Genomic DNA, 23500 nt, shown 5'->3' on the forward strand with positions numbered 1-23500 from the left:
TTTGGGAACGATAACTCCCTTAGATTAGCATAACTGAGGAAGTGAAATATCTTCTGAAGGGTTGCATTATTGGAGATGGTACTCAGCCATTTCATGTTGGATTTCAATTGAAGGTTGATTTGAGGGCTTGTATTTGGTGAATAAGGGTTTGAATTCATCCCAGCTCAAAATTTGGTACTGCAGCCGCATAGTACGACCTAGGTATGGCCTGCAGCAGGGACAGTACGGTAGTGACAGCAGGGCATTCTTGGGACAGTCCAGTCCTCCTTTCATCAGCATTTCATAATCGGAGTTCAAGGAGCGATTTCCAGGTTCCATTGCATGGTTTTTGTTGTCAATTTTTATGATAGAAGTGCATAGTTGTAACAGTCATATATGTATTCAAAAAACAGTCCATTGTAATCAGACATTGCTATCTTGTAGTTGGATTGATATAGTAGAGAAGGTGCATTGCAAGGTCATTGTTCATGTGTGATAGTTTATACATTCTCTTGTCATAAATTCAGTGCTCATGTGTAAGAGTTTGTAACAGTCATACATTTTTAGAAAATTAGTCTACTGAACAATGCAATCAGAATTTGGGAAATTCATGATATATTAGCATTGAAGTCCTTGCATGAATATTTAGAGTTTCATTATTGTTTATTGTGTTACATTTCAATATTGGTATTGTTATCTCAATTGTACTTGATGCTCAAAACAACTATCATATTGAAACACTACATCACAAACAAAACAATTCAATGCATGCCAAGTGTTTGACAAATTGTCTCAGTTCAAATTTGGGGTTTATTAGTGGCCTTTATAGTAAGGGTCATTACAGTGGTATCAGAGCGGTGTTCTTGCCATCCTGTTGGGTAAGAAACATTTATGCATCCATCAGCATTGGGGCATCATAGGTACTACACACGCAGAAGAGCAGCACTAGAGGGTGAACAGGAGTACAGAAACATTCTTACCATGGGTGAGAGACAGTCACAGAGTCCACCTAGAGTTCCTAGGAATGAGGATGATGAGGCTAGGGACTTTTTCAGAACCATGGCTACTGGACAGCAGGAGATAGTCCAGTCATTGCGTGCTTTGACCACTATGATGGAGAGAGTGGTTCAGCCCAAAGTTCAGGAGCAGGATAGAGTTACACCTGATCATGACAATAGGAGTGTAGCAGGTTCACAGGGTGCTCCTAGGCACAGGTCTTGGACAGCGGATAGACCTACTCGTCCTACTTTCCTTAGAGAGGAGGCTCAGGAGGCAGGAGAGGGCGATGTACAAGATGAGTTTCAGGATGATCTTAGAGCTGCTACTGCAGAGTGGCAGGCATTACCACCACATGTACGTGAGTTACTTATTTTTTATCGTTACCTGAATCAGAGGAGAGAGCACATGAGGAGTACTCAACAGAACAGGAGACCTAGAGGCCATGACAGTGAGTTGCAGCGAGCTGCTAGCAAGCTCACTTTACCTTCCTTTGATGGTAGTGGACGGATGACAGCACAGGCATGGATACATAAGTTGGATACCTTCTTAGCATTGAGGCCCATGTCGGAGATAGATGCCATCAGATACGCCACCTTGCATTTGGAGGGCGCAGCTCATGACTGGTGGTCACATGGTATGGTTACTTTACAGCACAACCAGGTGACTTCATACCAGGATTTTGTAGACAGATTGGTGGAGCGTTTTGATAGGAAGGATCCTGAGATATTCTTTCGTGATCTTGCACAGTTGAGACAGATAGGCAGCTTGGAGATGTATATCAGTGAGTTTCAATGGTTGTCAGTTATGGTACAGGATGTATCAGAAAGACGGTTGGTCATACTATTCACTGAGGGATTGTCTTAACCCCTCAAGGGTTGGATCAAGGCATTTGAACCATCGACATTACAGGAGGCCATGAGGAAAGCTCGCAGTATGGAGCTTACAGCACCTTCTAGCAAATTCACCCCTAGGAGTTCTACTTCTTTCAGAGATAATAAGAAGTTTGATAAGGAGAAAGGGAGGAAGGTTGATACCAAGGGGAAATCCACCACACCCTTGGATACTGAGGCACTTAATGACCTACGCAGGAAGAAGCTATGCTTCTATTGCAAAGGCCCTTATGACAGGGATCATGACTGTCCGTTGAATCCTAAGGGGAAGGCCAATAGAGTTATGTGGGCATACTATGAGGACTCAGATTCAGATAGCGCAGTACATGAGGATGAGCACAGTGACACAAAGCCGGAGGTAGAGGCAGAGGCTACAGAGCCTAAGGATGAGCTGGAGTTACATTTGCAGCAAGCACGCTTGTCCAGTATCCAGCAGGAGGGGTCCTTTAGATTGCGTGGAGTTCTAGCAGGACAGAAGGTGATTACCCTAGTTGACACAGGTGCTACGCACAATTTCATTGATGCACGATTGGTTGAGCGTCATGGCATTGAGACAGAGGAGTTTGAAGGTCTCCGAGTACAGGTTGCTGATGGTTACACTCTTAAGTGTAACAGGATGATTAGAAACATGCCTCTACGCTTGAACAATTATGAGTTCAAAGCGGATTACCATGTAGTTAACATGGGTGACCTAGACATTGTATTGGGGATGACTTGGTTACATTCATTGGGTGAGGTCACTCTCAGACTCAGAGACATGGAGATTAAGTTTGAGGTTGATGGGAGACAGCATGTATTGAGGGCTATCAGAAATAGTGATGTTAGAACTATTTCTTGCAGGCGCATGGAGAGGTTGGTTAGACACGATGGGATTGGATGGGCAGCCATGTGTACTCTCATGCCTACATAGGAGGAGCATCAGAAGGCAGAGTATCACCCTGACATTCAGAGATTGAGAGAACGGTATGATAGGGTGTTCAATGACATTCCACCTGGTGCACCACCTGACAGGGGAATAGAGCACATCATTGAGTTAGAGGAGGGTGCTAAACTCGTGATGATCACACCATACAGACATCCTAAGAGACTCAAGGATGAGATTGAGAAAACCATCAAGGAGCTGCTTGAGATGGGGCATATTAGACCGAGCAAGTCTCCTTTTGCTTCTTCAGTAGTGTTGGTGAAGAAGGAGGATGGCTCATTACGTATCTGCATTAACTATCGGGTGTTGAACAAGAGGACTATTAAGAATAGATACCCTATCCCACGGATTGATGAGCTGATAGATGAGCTTCATGGGGCATGCTACTTCAGCAAGATAGATTTGAGAACAGGATATCATGAGATCAAAGTTAGAGAGCAGGATGTGGAGAAGACGGCATTTAGATGTCATTGTGGACACTTTGAGTTTGTGGTCATGCCATTTGAGTTGACCAATGCACCAGCTACTTTTCAGTCTACGATGAATAAGGTCTTCCATCATCAGTTGAGGAGATTTGTATTGGTTTTCTTCGATGACATTTCGGTATACAGCAGATCATGGCAGGAACATCTTGAGCATCTGGAGACAGTATCAAGCATATTGTAGAAGGAGTCCTTGTATGCCAAGGAGTCCAAGTGTGATTTGGGTATGACTGAGCTCTTGTATTTAGGACATATTATCAGTGCAGAGGGAGTAAGGATGGGTCCCGATAAGATCCGTGCTATAGTAGAGTGGCCTATTCCTAAGAACTTGACACAGTTGAGAGGGTTCCTGGGCCTATGTGGCTTCTACCGCAGATTCGTTAGTGGATACTCACGACATGCAACCCCTATGACAGATTTGCTGAAGAAGGGGGCCTTTGTTTGGACACCGGAGGCATAGACTTGCTTTGACGGGTTCAAAGAGATCATGACCTCATGCCCGGTGTTAGCCTTGCCTGATTTCTCGAAGCCATTTGAGCTTCAATGTGATGCATCTGGCGATGGTATAGGTGCTGTGTTGATGCAGGACAAGCACCCTATTGCATACGAGAGCAGGAAACTCCGTGGTCCAGAGAGATCTTTCAACATCTATGACAAGGAGATGTTAGCCATCATGCACGCATTGGCTAAGTTTAGACAGTATCTAGTGGGTGGTAAGTTTTGTATTAAAACTGACCACAACAGTTTGAGGCATTTCCTTAGTCAGAGAGATCTCAACGATAGACAGCAGAAGTGGGTGAGTAAGCTACAAGCTTACGATTTTGACATATCATATGTGAGAGGGACTCAGAATGTGGTAGCAGATGCATTGTCACGTAGACCACATCTCAGTGCATTGATTGAAATATCAGAGGATTGGAGACATATGATAGTGGCAGAGTATGCTAGAGACCCATGGGCATCAGGGATAATTGATGGGTCAGTTATTGATACCCGGTATACACTTGTAGATGATTTGATTATCTACAAGAGCAGGATATTTCTAGTCCCAGGATCGAAGGTGAAGCAATCTATATTGAGGGCTCTTCATGATTCACCTACAGTTGGTCACCCCGGGTACTTCAAGACATATAGACAGGTTCGGGAGCGGTTCACTTGGAAAGGGCTTAAGTCAGATGTTTTGCAGTATGTTCGTGAGTGCCCTGTTTGTCAGCAGAACAAACAAGAGCACACATTTCCAGCTGGGCTCCTACAGCCACTTCCCATTCCGGATCAGAAGTGGGAATGCATATCTATGGACTTCATTACGGGCTTGCCCAAGGCTCAAGGGCATGATTGCATCTACGTAGTAGTGGATAGACTGACAAAGTATGCACACTTCTTTCCCATCACTACTACTTACACAGCAATACAGGTAGCTGAGGTCTTCTTCAGAGGGGTCTTCAGATTGCATGGGATACCCCGCAGCATAGTGAGTGATAGGGACAGTAGATTTTTGAGTCACTTTTGGAAGGAGGTATTTAGACTTTGTGGCACTGAGCTTACACCTAGCACTAGTTATCACCCACAGACGGATGGACAGACGGAGATAGTGAACAAGTGGGTGGAAGGTTATTTGAGGAATTACGTGGTTGGTCAGCAGAGGGCATGGGTGAGATGGATTCATTTGTGTGAGTATTGTTACAATACCACATTCCACATGTCGATTCAGATGACACCTTTCAGAGCTCTATATGGGTATGATGCACCTAACTTCATTGATTTGCTGATGTCTGATGTTAGAGTTCCATGTGCCGGGGATTTGCTTCAGGAGAGCAAGGACATTGTTGATGCTCTCAAGGATAATATGGCCCGGGCACAGAATCAGTACAAGCAATACGCAGATCAGAAGCGGATTGAGAAGAGTTTTGAGGTTGGTGATATGGTTTACCTCATGCTTCAGCCCTACAGACAGTCTACTCTTAAGAAGAGTGGGTCAGAAAAGCTTAAGCCGCGCTATTATGGGCCTTTCAGGATTATCAGGCAGGTAGGAGAGTTGGCTTATGAGCTTGAGCTTCCAGCAGATAGCAGGGTGCACAATGTGTTCCATGTGTCGCACCTCAAGAAGGCATTAGGACAGCATGTTGTGCCTTCCACAGTGCTACCACCCTTGGATGATGAGGGGAAGTTGATATTGGTGCCAGAGTCTATTTTGGATAGTAGGGAGAAACAGCTCCGCAGGAGAGTTATCAGGGAGTATTTGGTGAAGTGGAGAGATCTTCCTATTGAGGATGCCACTTGGGAGACTGAAGCCATTCTGCAGCATCCTGCATTGAGATTGCTTGAGGCCAAGCAATTTCAGGAAGGGCGGACTGTCATGTCCCCTCTTTAGTATGACATGACATTTTACGTGGATTTGCCTATTCCAGACTCTTGTAGGCAGATGGTTGTGATGAGAGAGTCATTTTGGCGTTTATTTGGTGATTGGATGGCTCATTATGCTCTTGGAGACATTATATTTATTATTACTTTTTATTTGGGGCCAAAATGTTATTGAGGTGCACTTTTTATTTTATGAAGTAACTTTTTATCTAAAAAGTGCAATGAGGCTTCTAGAAGATTCTATTATGGATACTTCTAGAAAGTCATGGATACTTCTAGAAAGACTAAGAGGCTTCTAGAAGATTCTATTATGGATACTTCTAGAAAGTTATGGATACTTCTAGAAAGACTAAGAGGCTTCTAGAAGATTCTATTATGTGTATAAATAGACCCCATGGGTCTCTCATTTGGCATCGAAGTCTATTTTCTCTAGTGCATCTACTTGAGCATTTGTGGAGCTTGAAGGTCTGCAAATATCATTGATCTTTGGGAACGATAACTCCCTTAGATTAGCATAACTGAGAAAGTGAAATATCTTCTGAAGGGTTGCATTAGTGGAGATGGTACTCAGCCATTTCATGTTGGATTTCAATTGAAGGTTGATTTGAGGGCTTGTATTTGGTGAATAAGGGTTTTGAATTCATCCCAGCTCAAAATTTGGTACTGCAGCCGCATAGTACGACCCAGGTACGGCCTGCAGCAGGGACAGTACGGTAGTGACAACAGGGCATTCTTGGGACAGTCCAGTCCTCCTTTCATCAGCATTTCATAATCAGAGTTCAAGGAGCGATTTCCAAGTTCCATTGCATGGTTTTTGTTGTCAATTTTTATGATAGAAGTGCACAGTTGTAACAGTCATATATGTATTCAGAAAACAGTCCATTGTAATCAGACATTGCTATCTTGTAGTTGGATTGATATAGTAGAGAAGGTGCATTGCAAGGTCATTGTTCATGTGTGATAGTTTATACCATAGATGAAAAACTCGGATTTTGCAATAACTCGGCAAGGCCAAAAAAATTTTAAAACTCGGGACTCGCCAAAACTCGGCAAAAAACTCGGCAAAACTCGGCAACTTTATCGAACATTTGAAAATACATTTTTTTTTTATATATAATTCAAAAACACACATTTACACCAAATTTGTATAACATATATGATTTCCATGATATATAAATCAAATTTTTTTGGTAATACATAGCAACAAATGCAAGTATCATAGCATAAACCAAAAACCAAGTGCAACATATGTATAAGAGTTCAATACATATCAACGTATCATAGTGACAGTCTCATAGAGTTATAGAGTCATAGACCACAAAACAAGAACCTCTGAAATTCTGATTACATATCAAGTTCAAAGTTTGGTATCAATGAAATTATGAAAATAAGAAATCATAAATTGCGTCTACGACTAAAGCTCAAAATAGATTGTGGTCGCTGGGTGGGTGGTGCTGAAGTAGTGGCAACATCCTCAACACTAACAGGTGCCTCTTCTGCATGATCAACCTCCTGCTCCTCCTCACGTGCTGCCACTTCCGCATCCCATTCCTCTCCTGCCCTCTCCAACTCACTCAGCTGCTCATTAGTAAGGAATGGATCCAAATCATTATCAACATCATCAGGAGAAGCAACCCATTCTGCTGCATATGGATCAATGTCATCCAAGTCAAGTGCTTCATGTGAATCTTGCCCTAGCACCTTCTTCTCATGTAATCGAATGTTGTACCGCACATAGACAAGATCATTCAAGCGTTGTTGAGTCAACCTATTGCACTTTTTTGTGTGGATGTTCTCAAAAACACTCCAGTTGCGCTCACAACCAGAAGCACTACAAGGCTGTGATAATATGCGGATGGCAAGCTTTTGAAGATTAGGCGTTGTGGCACCATAATCTTCCCACCACAAATCTGCAAGGATACAAAATGTGATTTATAACTTGTAAAGATTTCAATAATCTTAAAGAGAGAAATAAATGGTAAAAATTAAACATATGTTTTTTTTTACCTGGTCGTAAGGTGGCTCTCCTACGTTTGCAATCAGGTGAAGAAAACAATTCCCCTAAGGCCTTCTTATAACTCTGCAACTCATCAAGTATCAGGTCTCGAAGGATCTCATCATCAACTAATCTCCGAATGCATGTGTCAAGGCCAATTCTAACCTCTGCATCTGCTTTGAAACTCGGAGAGTAAAAAAACTTGGGATTCAAGAAGTAGGCAGCAGCATGAATATGTTGGTGGAGTTGATGGTTCCACCTCCGATCAATTATGCGCCATATGGGTTCATACTTGGTCTTGTTTGACCCATACAAGTGTTGAATCGCCTCTTTGGCCTTATCCATGGCCTCATATAGATACCCCATGGAGTTATGATCCCCATCCACCATTCGTAGCACCCTCACCAATGGTTCCGACACCTAGATATAAAAAATCTAACAAAATCAGCAGATTGAAATATTAGAAAATTAAATAATAAATCATCAATTAAAGTTTCAAAACTTACATTGATGATCTCCTCCACCATCTTGGCAAAATTAGTATCAAAAATGGCAATCACAACCTTCTCTGCTTCAGGCTTTGTAGCATAAGGACTCCCCAACCATCTTTCACTCACGAACATCCGCTTCAGGTTGGGCAATGTAGCAAGTATGCTCTGCAAGGTGAGGAAATTGGTAGCAAAGCGTGTGACCCCCGACCGCACAAGATCCTTACCTTCAGTGTGTTCTCTCATAAGATTCAGGACCCATGTGTGATTGTAGATGTATTTGGTGATATTCCTTCCATCTTCAACCACTTTCTTTACCCAACTTAGTTTCCCTATGTCCTCAAGGAGCAAGTCAAGACAATGGGCAGCACAAGGGCTCCAAAATAATGTCGGATGTCTAGCCATTAGAAGTTTGCCGGCTGCCACATATGCAGCTGCATTATCAGTCACAACTTGGATGACATTTTGCACTCCCACATCCATCACCACTTCATCCAACATGTTGCACAAGGTCTCCGCATTCTTCACTTCATTGGAGGCATCAATTGATTTTAAAAATACTAACTGTCCTCCTGAAGCAACTAGAAAGTTGATGAGTGTCCTGTTCCTACCATCTGTCCATCCATCAGAAAGAATGGTGCAGCCATTCTTTTCCCAAATAGTCCTTTGCTCTTCCACTAATGCATGAGTGTTTTGGACCTCATCCTGCAATAACGGTCCACTTACCTCGTAACGGCTTGGGGATTTGAACCCCTTACCTGCCACAGTCAACGCGGTGACCAATTGGTCCCAAGATGGACTAGAAATAGCATTGAACGGAACATCGTTGTAGATAAAAAATCTAGCACACGCCACCTTGGCTTGTTGGTGAGCCTCTTTATTCCATGCAGTGCCAAGCAATCCAGGTTGTGCACCAGGAGTGTTACGTGGAATAAAGAAGTTTTCCATGTTGCTGTCCAAAGTTCCCTTTGCTCGTATCCGTGGCCCAAGGGAAGAACCAGATGTCCCCACATCTGTATGTGACCCCATGGAACTCAAATCTGCCCTTGGGGCTGCCATTGCCTCTGCTGTTCTCTTTTTTGTTGCCTTCCTTTGATCATATGCTTCAAGCGTTGCTATTGCATCTCTCGTAGCCTCTTCAGTACATTCCGTACAGCTTGTGGTATCTCGGCATTGAATTTTTGCAAGGTGATATTTGAACCTATTAATGCCACCTTTTACAATTTTTTTGCAATGGTTGCAAAAAACATCTCCTCGTTTTGGACCTGGTCTCCCATGTTTCCAACAAGGGTCTCTCTTTTTGCCACCAACTTTAACTGTAGAAGCTGAATCCATTTTCTTTCAAAAAGATGTGGAAAAGAACCTAGCAAAAGAGAGGCAACATTTAGAGATAAATAACATTGTTACCAAAAAAAATCACAAACATCCAAAAATTACAATGACTGTATAACTGTATTTTATTTACAATCAAAATAGATGACTCTCTAAAATTAAAATTTTTAATTGGTTGTGTATTTTTTTAAGTTTTTAACTTCAAATTTAAATTTAAATGAAATACTTTAATACACATTGACATTACACAGTTGACAGTCATTTCAAATGACTATGAGTATTTCACAATTGACTGTGTAATACACAGTCATTAATTACAATGTACATTAATGATTAATGTATTACACAGTCATCAGTCATTTGAAAATGACTATGTATTACACAGTCATTTCAAAATTTCAAATGACCGTGTATTACACAGTCATCAGTCATTTGAAAATGACTGTGTATTACACAGTCATCAGTCATTTGAAATTTTGAAATGACTGTAATGACTGTGTATTACACAGTCATTTGAAAATGACTGTGTAATACACAGTCATTTCTCATTTGAAATGACTGTAATGACTGTGTATTACACAGTCATTTGAAAATGACTGTGTAATACACAGTCATTTGGAAATGACTGTGTATTACACAGTCATTTCAAATGACTGATGACTGTGTAATACACAGTCATTTGAAAATGAATGTGTATTACACAGTCATTTGAAATGACTGTGACTGTGTAATGATGACTGTGTAATACACAGTCATTTGAAAATTTGAAATGACTGTGTATTACACAGTCATTTGAAAATTGAAATGACTGTGACTGTGTAATACACAGTCATTTGAAATGACTGTGACTGTGTAATGATGACTGTGTAATACACAGTCATTTGAAAATTTGAAATGACTGTGTATTACACAGTCATTTGAAAATTGAAATGACTGTGATTGTGTAATGATGACTGTGTAATACACAGTCATTTGAAAATTTGAAATGACTGTGTATTACACAGTCATTTGAAATGACTGTGACTGTGTAATACACAGTCATTTTCAAATGACTGTGTATTACACAGTCATTTCAAATGACTGATGACTGTGTAATACACAGTCATTTGAAATGACTGTAAATTGTAATTACTAATTACTAATGATTGTGTATTACACAGTCATTTGAAATGACTGTGACTGTGTAATACACAGTCATTTGAAATGACTAAGACTGTGTAATACACAGTCATTTTCAAATGACTGTGTATTACACAGTCTTAGTCATTTGAAATAAAACAATACAAAAAGATACCTGGTTGTGCGTGCAAATGCAAACAATACAGTCATTTTGACTGTGTAATACACAGTCATTTCAAATGACTGTGTATTACACAGTCAAAATGACTGTGTATTCGAAATAAAACAATACAAAAAGATACCTGGTCATGCATGCAAATGCAAACAATACAGTCATTTTGACTGTGTAATACACAGTCATTTCAAATGACTGTGTATTACACAGTCAAAATGACTGTGTATTCGAAATAAAACAATACAAAAAGATACCTGGTCGTGCGTGCAAATGCAAACAATATAGTCATTTTGACTGTGTAATACACAGTCATTTCAAATGACTGTGTATTACACAGTCAAAATGACTGTGTATTCGAAATGAAACAATACAAAAAGATACCTGGTCGTGCGTGCAAATGCAAACCCTATGCAAATCGCGTGGCGTTTTTTGCCTTCCGGAGTCGCGCGAGCCGCGAAATGGAATAAAGACTTCGGTTTTTTTTTTGCCTGCGACTTAAGTCGCGTTTTTCTCGCATTTTGTGCCGCGTTTCGGGCGGGTTTTGGCCATTAACGGCGATTATTTGCCAAAAAAATCGCGGCGAGTATATAAAAAAATCGCCCCGAGTATTTCCGCGATTAACTCGCGCGGGATTATGGATCGTGATTACTCGCGAGTTTTTGAATTGCTCGCCGAGTTTTTCATCTATGGTTTATACATTCTCTTGTCATAAATTCAGTGCTCATGTGTAAGAGTTTGTAACAGTCATACATTTTTAGAAAATTAGTCTACTGAACAATGCAATCAGAATTTGGGAAATTCATGATATATTAGCATTGAAGTCTTTGCATGAATATTTAGAGTTTCATTATTGTTTATTGTGTTACATTTCAATATTGGTATTGTTATCTCAATTGTACTTGATGCTCAAAACAACTATCATATTGAAACACTACATCACAAACAAAACAATTCAGTGCATGCCAAGTGTTTGACAAATTGTCTCAGTTCAGATTTGGGGTTTATTAGTGGCCTTTATAGTAAGGGTCATTACATGAGTGGAAAAAATTTGCTACTCTTCGGGGTTATTCTAAGGAGGCCAAGATGGATAAGGGCAACTATAGATCAAGAGGACCCAATTTTGTGGTGGACTAGGCATGAACCGAATTCTTCAACTACCTCTCTAGCCATGCAATTGCTATCTCAGGTTTCTAGTTCTACTACTGCTAAGAAAAAATGGTCTACTTATAGCTTCATCCATTATCTTAAGAGGAATAGGCTTACCTCTAGGAGAGCAGAGAAACTTGTGGTTATACATCGTGTGTTGTCTCATCGAATGCAACAGAGTTTTGTTCAAAGAGAGTCCAGCAGCATGGTGGGATGTAGAGTCAAAGGAGACAACATAGATTGATGAGGATGCTACAATTACACAAGCAGGCCTGGTTGGTATTAGTTTACAGAAGTTTGACCATATGGAGTCCAACAATTCTAGTGATGAGGAGTTTTGGGGATGATTAGAGAACTCAGTTCACTCCATTTTGTTATTTTGAACATTTATAATCATCATTGTACTCATTGTAATCATCATAACGCAATCTTCTATATAATTTAAATTTCACATTCAACATTTTCATTGTTCAATTGTTAATGTCCACTTCAAAGTTTAGTAGCTTTTAAGTTTTACTAATTTGCCAAAGTTTCATTTGTAATTCTTCTACTATTTCTTCCTCCATTGCTCAAATTGATAAAGTGAAGTGAATAAAAGACAAATGGGATGAAGTAGAACCATTGAGAAAAATAAAAGAAATTCAGACTCTTACGCCATGCGCTGGGCACCTCTAATCTTACACTCATATTCAATAGTGGCTGCCAAGATATGCTCATGTGGGTATGCTTTGGAGACCAGCATTGTTTGTAAAAGTGCCTGCCATCAAAAAACCATCAAAAATCAATTCAATTGAAACCAAATAATTGTGATTCATTCTTAGGAGAAGATACCAAATTAGGACATAAAAGAGTGTAAAGATATAAAATTCTACTTCATAAGCACTTTCCTAAAGCTTTCCTTTTCATATAGGCAAAATCATCCAAAATAAAACATATTAAGAGCATTCCATATACCCAAATATTTTGGTACTAAAGATTTCCCAACCAACATATTGTACAAGGGTGAGGTTCAAAACATAGAAGCTATCGTCACCATACTCAAGCCTTTATAAAACACAACCAAGGGCTCTAACTACAAATCATACATGCCATTTTTTTCAAAAAAGGAATCAATTTGTGAGGCTTGCAATCTCGATTGGATTGTCTTGGGATAACCTCTAAATTTAAGGAATATATAAGCAGATTAATGAACCCACATCTCCGCACTCAACTCATCTTTTCTCCCCATCCACACATCTATATTGTGTACTTATACCCATGCCATGAATCATTTGAATACATTATTTTCTGCACTCATAATGCAGGTGAAGCTCTCAGTCACCTACATTGAGATATTTCATTTTGATTTTTATGCTAAATATAGACTTGAATAAAGCTCATCCAGTAGATAAAGCTTATCCTCAAAGAAGAATTTATGCTAAAGTCAAAATAACTTATTCTAGAAATATCAAAAATCAACTTTTCTCTAAATAAAGCTACTCCTGTTTTTACACACCACCTAAAATAGCAGTCTGCATGCTTTCCAAGAATAGCAATCACTGTGAGGATTGTGCCAACTACTCTGATGGTGAAGTTAATTCCTATTGGTCACATCCTTTCTTTAAACTCTACTCACTAAACAATTTGATTTCAACTCTCACTTCATCTAGATCAGGTAATGCAATACTTCAAAGCCTCAAATCATTACTATCTGAAACAATTGATACACCTGTCTCAGCCAATGAATCCCTTATGGGTTTCAATGCATCTTCAACCCCCTTCACCTCTTTCTCCAATAATGTTCCACGTACCTTCTCATAACCTGGGCCCTTATACCCTCTTGGAGCTTCATTAACACTTTTCAACATTTGCTTCCAATATGGGGAGCGAACAACATTATGAGAAACTCTCCTTGACTTGATGTGGTATTCAGTATGCACAAATAGCGCATTGTTGATAGGGAGACTCGCATTACAGTTGTTGTGGGTATAGAGGATCATGGTGTTTATAGACTTATGGATACTAGTGATTCTCAGAAGCATGCCATGGCAATGAAAAGTTCTTCTATCAGCAATCTCTAGCATCAACGGTATGGCCATCTAAACATACGCTATCTCTCTCAAGTAGTTCGAGAGGATCTGATTCATGGCTTACCTAAGATCTAGACTCAGAATCAAGGCATTTGCGGAGCTTGTTAGGTTGGAAAGTAGCATCGGACTCCATTTACAGATGATGATTCTTGACGAGCTTTTAAGGTATCGCAATTGGTTCATGTTGAGATTTGTGGTCCGAAGAACACTCCATCAAATACTGGGTCAAGGTATTTTCTGTTATTTGTTGATGATTTTAGTCGCAAAATGTGGGTGTATTTTCTTAAACAAAAATCAGAGGTGTTTCGCATGTTTCAGCAGTTTAACGCCTTAGCAGAAAAAGAGTTTGGTCAACACATAATCACTCTTAGGCTAGATGATGGGGGGGAATTTTGTTCTTCTGCTTTCTTCAACTTCTGTATGAAACATGGCATTAAGCATCAGCTTAATACACCTTACACCCCTTAGCAAAATGGTGTTGTTGAGTGGAGAAACAACACAATAACTAAGATGGCTCAGTCTATTATGGAACATAGAAATGTTCAAAAGAAGTTTTGGGCAGAAGCAGTCTACACCGCTATCTATCTTTTCAATCGGTCTCCCACAAAAGTCGTTAAGAAGAAGACTCCAGAGGAAGCCTGGTCTAGCAGGAAGCCCAAAATTAGTCACCTGAAAGTATTTGGCTCTTTTGTGAATGTCTGGATCCCAAATACCAAGCGCACAAAGCTAGATTTTGAGAGTCACAAACTCATGTTCGTCAGGTACAGTGATAATCACAAAGCTTACTGGCTAATTGATGTACACATAGATCGTCTCATATTCAATCGAGATGTTGTTTTTGATGAAGATCAAGGGCTTTTTCAGCTCTCTTCTCCTATTTTGATCCTTGAGGATCGGCCTCTAAAGGCTAGTGATTCGGTGTTTGTCTTTCGTTAGGTCCACCTGATGGGAGGGATACAGCTATTCCAAGCTATGCACCTATCACTTCTACCACAGGGTCTCCCTGACAAACAATTGCATCACTCGACTTTCCTCAAGAGAATCTTGAGCAGCATCCTGATGACTTTGTGTTGTGACCATTTCACACATCGCCCCATTTGAAATGGGGACCCCCTCTTTTTGCTCGTTTTTGCTCGCCTTTCGCTTTGTTTTTTTAGGGTTTTGGTAGTTCGTCAGTTGTCTGGATTAGGGTCAAGCCTTAGGGTTTTCGTTACTGTCTTTTCAGGCCAGAGTCTAGTCAGTCTTGAGAGTTTTTTTAAGCTTCCTTTTGCAGGATGCAATTTTGAATGGAATGAATTCGCCAGAATGGTCTATTTTCAATTGGAATTTTGAGTGCAGAGTCTTAATTTGTCTAAGTGTTGATGATGAAAATGTGAATTTTATTCAATTGAGTAATTTTGACCTAAATCTTGAGTTTTTTGATATTTGGTCCTGGGCATGGGGAATGATTTGTTTTTGCCTTGTGAAGTGATTAAACTTGTGAAATCATGATATTTTGGCCTGTAGGAGCAAAATCGCTCCTGTCCCTCAGTGAAGGACCGGAGCTCGTTTTCAAAAATCTTACTGTCCCTGCAGGGTCAAGATGATTTTTCGGATCGAAATGGTAAAGAAAGGCGTGATCTTTCCGTTGAATATAAATTGAAGAATTTCACGAACACAGAAATGCCTCAGGAAGCAAAATCGCTCCTGTCCCTCAGTGAAGGACCGGAGCTTAAAATCAAATATTGCTTTGTCCTTGCGGGATTTTAACAACTTGACGACTTGCAAAGGTCCAAGGAGCTGCATTTTACCAGTTGAATATAATTTGAAGGCACAAACATGAAGAAAAATGGCCAGAATGCCAAAATCGCTCCTGTCCCTCAGACAGGGACCAGGGCGAAATCCATTGTAGCTCCCGTCCCTCTCCCAGGGACCAGAGCGAAATTCTTCATAGGGCATGTACTGGGCAAAGATCAAGCAAGTTTTAGGATTGAAGGCAAGAAAGGAGGTGAATTGAACCCGTTGAAGATAAATTGAAGATTACAAAACGTCAACAAGGGATCCAAATGCCCAAGTTCGCTCCTGTCCCTCAGTCAGGGACCAGAGCGATTGTTGTCTTAGATGATTTTCTTGCCAAGTTACAACGAATTCCAAGGCATGGATGAGTGAAACGAAGTATAACAAGACCGTTGAAGATAAATTTCGAGGTTAGCAAAGCGAGATGAAGCCTACAAGACTAAGTTCGCTCCTGTCCCTCAGCCAGGGACCAGGGCGATATGATGATTATGTTGCCTTTCCGCTAAGTTCAAACCTCTCCAAGTCAATGTAAAGGGTGGTAAGGACGTTTTAAGGCATCTCAATGAAGAACAAAGCATCAAAGGTCGCCAGTATTGAAAGATTTGCATCAAATGTTCAAGTTCGCTCCTGTCCCTCAGGAAGGGACCAGAGCGAAATCCTCATGAAGGCCTAGATTTCGAAAGTTTATCAAGTATTAAGTGATTAGGAAGGATCAAGGGACTTCATCTTACATTATGAAAGTAATTACAAGTCAATAGAAGCAAAGACAAGCTCAAAACCTTGAAGTTCGCTCCTGTCCCTCAGGCAGGGACCAGAGCGATATTGACTATATTGGCCAAATCTCTCAAAAATCACGTTAAGTCAAGGTTATGCGAGATGATAAAAGGTCCAAGGTGTCTTTTGAAGATGATATACAAAGGTTTTAAACGTCAAATGAATACCAATTTGAACAAGGAAGCTATATCGCTCCTGTCCTTTGGACAAGGACCAAAGCGATTTTTATTAAAACGTTCATTTTTCCTCAAAATCAAGACAAGGCAGGATCGCACAAGATCAAGATAGTCGTTTGGAAGGCAATGAGCGAGAAGTTAAAGGTTAACTACAAAGAATGTTGGCTAGAGCACTAAGATCGCTCTTGTCCCTCACCAAGGGACTAGGGCGATAATTTTCTAAACATCGAATATGCCTTGTAGAAGTTAAGTGAGACAAGCATGGAATGAAGAAATAACATTATTGTTCGCCTTATAAAGAGGATTGGTGATTAAGGAAGAGAGATCAAGGAGAGAAACACCAGGATCGCTCCTGTCCCCCACCAAGGGACCAGGGCGATATTTGTTAAAATACTTGTTATCCTTCGAAGATCATGTCAAAACAAAGTTGTAAAAGGTTTAAAACGTCATTTGGAAGGCGATACAAAGGAAGTGAACGTTAAAAGGTGACAAATTTGAGCTAGGATTCAAAGTTCGCTCTTGTCCCTCACCAAGGGACCAGGGCGAAAAACACTCAAATATCAAATTTGCCTTGTAAAAGACAAGTAAACCATGCGTGGAATGAAAGAATAAAGTTGTTACTTGCCTTGCGATACAAATTGGCAACTTAGAAGGCAAAGACCAAGGAATAAATACAAGTTCGCTCCTGTCCCTCTCCAAGGGACCAGGGCGATATCACATCTAGAGGCACTCCTTCGCACAAGCAAGTCACTCAAGTTTGAAAATCCTAGCAAAAATGCCAACTTCAACGTAGGGATGAAGATTTTGAACGTCAAAAGCACAAGAGTCAAGACCAAGTTGACGGATCGCTCCTGTCCCTCAGTCAGGGACCAGGGCGATCAGGTTTGTATTTTTCATCTTCAAATTTTAGCGCTAACAAGCATTTTTTAATTTATTTTAAATGCTAAATTCGATAAATTAAAAAATTCAATTAAAATAGCATTTAAAATTTGCGCAGGATATTAATTAATTGTTTTTGCCTTGTAAAAAATCGAATTTATTAAATGATAAACGATGGCGTTTAATAATTAATTATTAATTAATAAAAAATCAAATGGAGCGCTTGGATTGGGTTTATTTTATCAAGGTCGGCCTTTATTATTTATTTAAAAATCGTTTTAATTGCTATATTTTGCAAAAAGTCGGCCTAAAAGGATGGAAGGTAATTGTGAGAGGTGAGCGCTTATAAAAGGGAGGTGAAAGATTTCATTTTCACATTATCATTTTATCATTTCATATGCAATTTGAGGAAGGCAAAGGAAGTGCGAATTGTGTTTAGAGAGAGCGAATTTCGTTTCAAGCAAGGTTGTGTGAAGCATTATCAAAGGAGAGTACGTGCGAACCTTAGTTTCCATTTGAGCGAACTTGTCAAAGATATTGAAGAGGAGATCACGTTGAAGCCATCTAATATCAATTTTGCCTAGGCGAATCCATTTGTTTTGCATTCTAGAGTTAGTTCTCAAGTAAGGTATGGCGATATTGGTTTTATTGTTTTAAATTTTGAATCGTTGATCGTCATAGCTTAAATTTTGAATTTTGAAATTTTGAATTCCAGTTGCTCAATCATTTTTTAGGAAATGATAACTCAAAGACTTATCATGATGTTTCCTAAAATTTACTCTCTAATTTATGATATATATTGCAATATCCAGTTACTTATTGTGAAATGTTGTGTAGGTATGGCGACCCCTAAGGCAGGAGCATCCACCAGTCGTTCAGCTCTCATGAAGGAAGATCAAAAGACCGAAGAAGTGGAGACCAAGATCGTGTCGAAGTGGAGCAACATTGGAGATACTAACTTGGGCAACTTCAGCACAAAGAAGTTTCGAGATGTCCCTTACATTGGCAAGCCATCACCTGTCGCCTGGAGGATAATTGAAAGTGGCATCATTAAGGCGGCCGGCTTCCCTCCAGCAGTTCAGTGTCATGAGTTGATGATCGAGTGTGCTCGTCATTATGATCCTCAATCCAGAACGATCATGTCCAAGGAAGGAAACACTTTGGCGTATCTTTCAGAGGAAGCTATAAGTGAGGCTTTCCATCTTCCAGAGCACAGAGATATGGTCTACAAGAGCATAGAAGGAGCCAGGTCTATGTACGAAGATGATCCAGATGCGTGTCTAAGCATCATTAACAAGAACTGGTTACTCAAGAGTCGTCCTCGCCTGAGTAAGGTACCGAACACACCACACAGGATTGATTTCCAGGAGGAGTACAGAGATTTGATTACAATGCTCAACCGAGTCACAGGAGCCCCTCAGGCTTTTTACTTTGAAAAGTGGATATTCTACTTCATCCAGGTGATAGTTCAGGGTAAAGGAACAATTCATTGGGCTAGAATGATTAGCCATTGCTTGGACGTACAGTTGAGGAGACTCAAAGCTACCAAGTCCTTCCACATGAGTTCATACGTCATCTATGCCTTGGTCAGGAGTTTCGAGTACGCAGGACTACCTCACAGAGGAGTGATTGGAAGAGGACCCGGCGAGGTCAGAGTTTGTGATTCCTATGTTCACTTGCATCATCCGCCAGGAAGCAACTACAGGTTAGTTAATGATACCTTCACTATGAACATCACAAGGACGTTGCAAGGCGGGATTCACAACAGATTATCTTAGGATGCACAGGAACTAGTAAAGAGGTACGGTGCTTGGTTTATCCAATTTCCGAAGTTTACTTATATCAGAGTTCATGGATGTCCTTCACCTCCATACATGTTGCCAAGATATCCGACAGACAGAATTGTGTTACTTGAGGTAACAAGACAGTTGGCAGCTTATGCGAAGGCATTCAGACACAGACATGGAAATGGAGTTCCGGTACCTATCATATTGGGCAATTCAGTTGAGGTATGTCCTAATGTTTTAGCCATGGATGATGCAGAGAAGGAGTTAGCTTTGTATTCTTTTTCATTCTTTGCTTTGAGGGAAAGCTTTGATCCACATGGATATATAGAGGAGACAGTCGGTAGGAAGTTTAAGCATGAGTTTCAGATTGAAGATTTTATGATGAATCTCTTAGACGATCTTGAAGTGAAAAGAAAGATGCATTCTAGATTGCCTTTGGATTTCATCAGGAAATGCAAGATTTACAGAGTGGCCGACCAAGCACAAGACAGTGGCAGACATCTCCAGTCATCCTATGATCGAGAAAGCAAATCAGTAAGGTTAGATTGGAATGAGCCCGAGGTCGTGGATCTAGATGCTTTGATGGCTCCAGTCTTGTCTTGTACTCGCAGATGGGTTGATGTGCAGCATCAGAAGTTGACAGAGAAAGGCATAGCTATGACTTTCACTTTGGAAGAGAAGCCAACTGAAGGTGGAGCTAGTGTAAGCGAAGGTAATCCTAATCCCAGAAATGCAAATGAAGGCAACCTTCGAAGTGCAAGTGAAGGCGATCTCCATCCAAGAGGCTCGAAGAGGAAAGAGAGACCTGGAAAGAGAGAATCTTCCAAGAAGAAACAAGAGGCCAGCCGAGATCGTTCATCCGGTACATCCTCTCGACAAGAGAAAAGGACACTTGAAGTGGAGGAGTCTATGGAGTCGATGGTTCAGAATGATAAAGAAGGACAGGTACCTCAAGGGTCACCAAGTGGATCTCTCCAAGATTATGAGCTACATGAAGACAAGAATAATGACGAAGTAACATCTCCTCACAGAGAAGAGGAAATATTGCATAAGGAGATTCAGGTTAGAGAGACAAGATCAGCCATTCCAGATTGGTTGAAGGAAAGATTAACAAAGGTGATTGTGATCGAGGACGAAGACAATGTGATTGATTTAGAGAGCCTTGTTGGACATTCCCAGGAAGTGACAGAGAAGAGAAAGGCTACCAAGATGTCCAAGATGATTAGAGATGAGACTGGATCCAGAAAATTACAGATAGCTACACCGGCAGTAGACAAGTATGAAGGTGAGATCTTAGCAGAGGAATATGATATAGAGACATTTGAGCTAGGTCCATCCACAGCCGAGCAGACACTAGATGATGCCACAGATTCCTTTGAGGCATTGAAGGACAAGCTTAGAGAAGAAATGGAGAAGAGTAAAAAGCTTGAGAGGGAGGTCGGTGCATGGAGAACATATTTCAGCCATCTCAATCAGCCTTTGGGACGTCAGGATCCAGCAAGATCACCTATACAGGCACTTCCCCTTCAATCAATTGGTGAGGCAGAGAGATTTAGGAGTATGGTCCAGCGTATGAGTACTTGGATGGATAAATCTCATACAGTTGCCGTAGAATTTGCAACAAGGATGATGAAGACTATTCATAGGACTATTCAGGTTCTTGAGATCATCCACAATTTGATGATAACGGTAGTCTCTTTTGCTCATACCAAGGATGTTATCATTCCTGTCTTGAAAGTAATTAGACAAACATCGAGGAAGGTCCTAGCGCAGGAAAAGATTATGGATGGAGGACCTCACAGTTTACTTCAGTGGTCAACCTTACTCCAGATGAAGGAAGTTCTCTTTGAGGACATCAGTACTAGGTGCAGTCATGTTGAGGAGGTGATCAACCCGATCCAGGACAGAGTATTTGAGGTACTTCGTACCATTCTTGGCAGGAGGATCGAAGTTAAGACAGATGTGGATTTGCAAGAGTTGGAAGATAGAATCAAGGTCATCTTTTCCAAGGACATCAATATCACAGATGAGCAACAGGACCAGATGTTTGCTACCATGCTCCTGATTGAAAGGACTAAAGAACTTGAACTTACATGGGACGCAGCTCTTCTAGATGCATTTGATCAGGTCATCCACTTGGAAGAAAGAATGAAGAATCTTCCCGAGATTCCAATTGCTGAGATCGAGGGAATCGTATCAAGATTCATTGCATATGCTAAAAAGGAGCATTGGAAAGGGAATAAGATTCTAGATGAGAAGTTGTTATAGATGACATGGCATCCTAATTGTCATTGGTCTATGTCTCCTAGATTTTCGTGCCAAATTTATAATTGGCTATGCATTTAATGTTGTGCAATAAAAGGGGAACTATTTGTAACAAACCCTAATTAGGGTTTAGGTGTCATGATCTTGAGCGTTGATCTGCTTTCAATCTGAACCATTCATTGTAATTGAGGATGCTATTTATACCCTCATTTTCATTTCATTTGTAATAGAGATAGTTAAGAGATTAGAGAGAAAGTTTGATGTATTAGAGAGATTAGAAGCAATTTTTATTTTTAGCAAGATTGAGTTTGAGGAAAGGAATTCAAGCAATTGTTGTACATGATGACTTTGAAATCAATGAAATATTGAAGTTATGGTGTTTTGTTGCAACTTTCTTGGTTATCTTCATGGTTGTTCAATTCATTTGAATCATGCTCAATCAAAGTAGTGTGTTAATTTGAAGGACATAGTGTGAGACTTGATCTTTGGTAGGATTCGTAATCCAAACCACTAGCTTCTTGCTGATTGTAGGAACGCCTTGCGTGGTCGACTGGAGACATTTGAATCACTTAACCTTCAATCATTATTGTATCTTGGATATGTACCTTCGTGGTAGTGTCTTTGATCTTTGATGTATTGAAAATCATTTCGTTACCTTAGAAGATCGCACCAATTTCAATTAAGTTGTTATTTTATGGCGAAATTGAAGTTGGTAGAATCTTGCCAAGTCTTGTCCACATGAAGTCATTCTTAGGGTTAGATTAGATTAGACCTCTTGCAAACCCTATCCTTTTATTATTTTTTGAAACCTTCTTTAGTTTAGTAAGACTTTCGGAGTGTAAGACCCCTTGAGGACACAGCAAATCACATCATACCGCTGGTGCTTATCCACACGTAGAGACCCTACTAACCAGAACATTGGAGTCATCCTAACTGATCCTTCATGCGAATCTTCAGTAGTTAGAGACTTTATTCAAGAGAGGATAAGATGCCTTTGGGTATTTTATTCTGTGTATGATTGTGTACAAAATACACGTCAACACTTTGTTATTGGCATTCCTAGTGTTGTTGATCCACCAGTTTTCGATGTTGGTACTTCTACTCTCCAGCCTAAGTGGTGGGCCAAGACTATTGGTGATCTTCATGATGATGAGCTCATTGAGGGTAGATCGTCTAGAAACAAGAGCAAACATTAGCATACAGTTAATTTTGCTCTCATGGCCAACATTCATAACATTTATGAGCCTCAAACATATGCAGAGGCTAAAGGTATACCTAAGTTGGAATAGGCTATGGAAGTTGAACACCGTAGTCTTCTAAAGAACACTTCTTGGGTCCTTTCTAATCTTCCACCTAGGAAGAAGCCCATTAGCTACAAATGGGTGTATAAAGTTAGTATAAGGTTGATGGAACCCTTGATAAGTACACGGCACGATTGCTCGAGGGTTCTCACAAAAAAAAGGCATTGACTATGAGGAGACTTTTGCTCCTACAACCAAAATGAGTACAATTCGACTTGTCATTGCCATGTCAACCTAGTTTGGATGGAAAGTCCATCAGATAGATGTCAAGAGTGCATTCCTCAATGGTGAGTTGCAGGAAAAAGTCTATATGATAGCCTCCAAGATTCAAGGTTGCTAGTAAAGAACACTAGCTATGCAAACTAGTGAAAGCACTCTATGGCCTAAAACAGGCTCCTCAAGCTTGGTACATAAAAATTGATAAGTACTCCAGTGATCAAGGCTTTCAAATGAGTCCTTCCAATTCCAATCCATATGTCAAAACTACTAGTGGTGATATTATTTTCCTTGTCATCTATGTTGATGATCTGATTATCGCTAGTAGTTCAGCACTTTTGATCGAGCAGATCAAACAGAGTTTGTGC

The 23500-nt window shown here is 40.3% G+C and overlaps 1 protein-coding gene across 3 annotated transcripts in view; it reads right to left on the minus strand.

The window, feature by feature from the left end:
* LOC131044896 (intermediate cleaving peptidase 55, mitochondrial) overlaps positions 1–23500 on the minus strand; it is a 298348-nt gene that overhangs the window by 159074 nt on the left and 115774 nt on the right. For all 3 annotated transcript variants that reach the window (XM_057978376.2, XM_057978377.2, XM_057978378.2), the window contains one exon: positions 12543–12646. In XM_057978376.2, coding sequence (XP_057834359.2) covers positions 12543–12646 — 104 coding nt within the window. The remainder of the gene's footprint in view (positions 1–12542; positions 12647–23500) is intronic.

Source organism: Cryptomeria japonica, chromosome 1 (genome assembly GCF_030272615.1).
Source record: "Cryptomeria japonica chromosome 1, Sugi_1.0, whole genome shotgun sequence".
Classification (NCBI taxonomy): domain Eukaryota; kingdom Viridiplantae; phylum Streptophyta; class Pinopsida; order Cupressales; family Cupressaceae; genus Cryptomeria; species Cryptomeria japonica.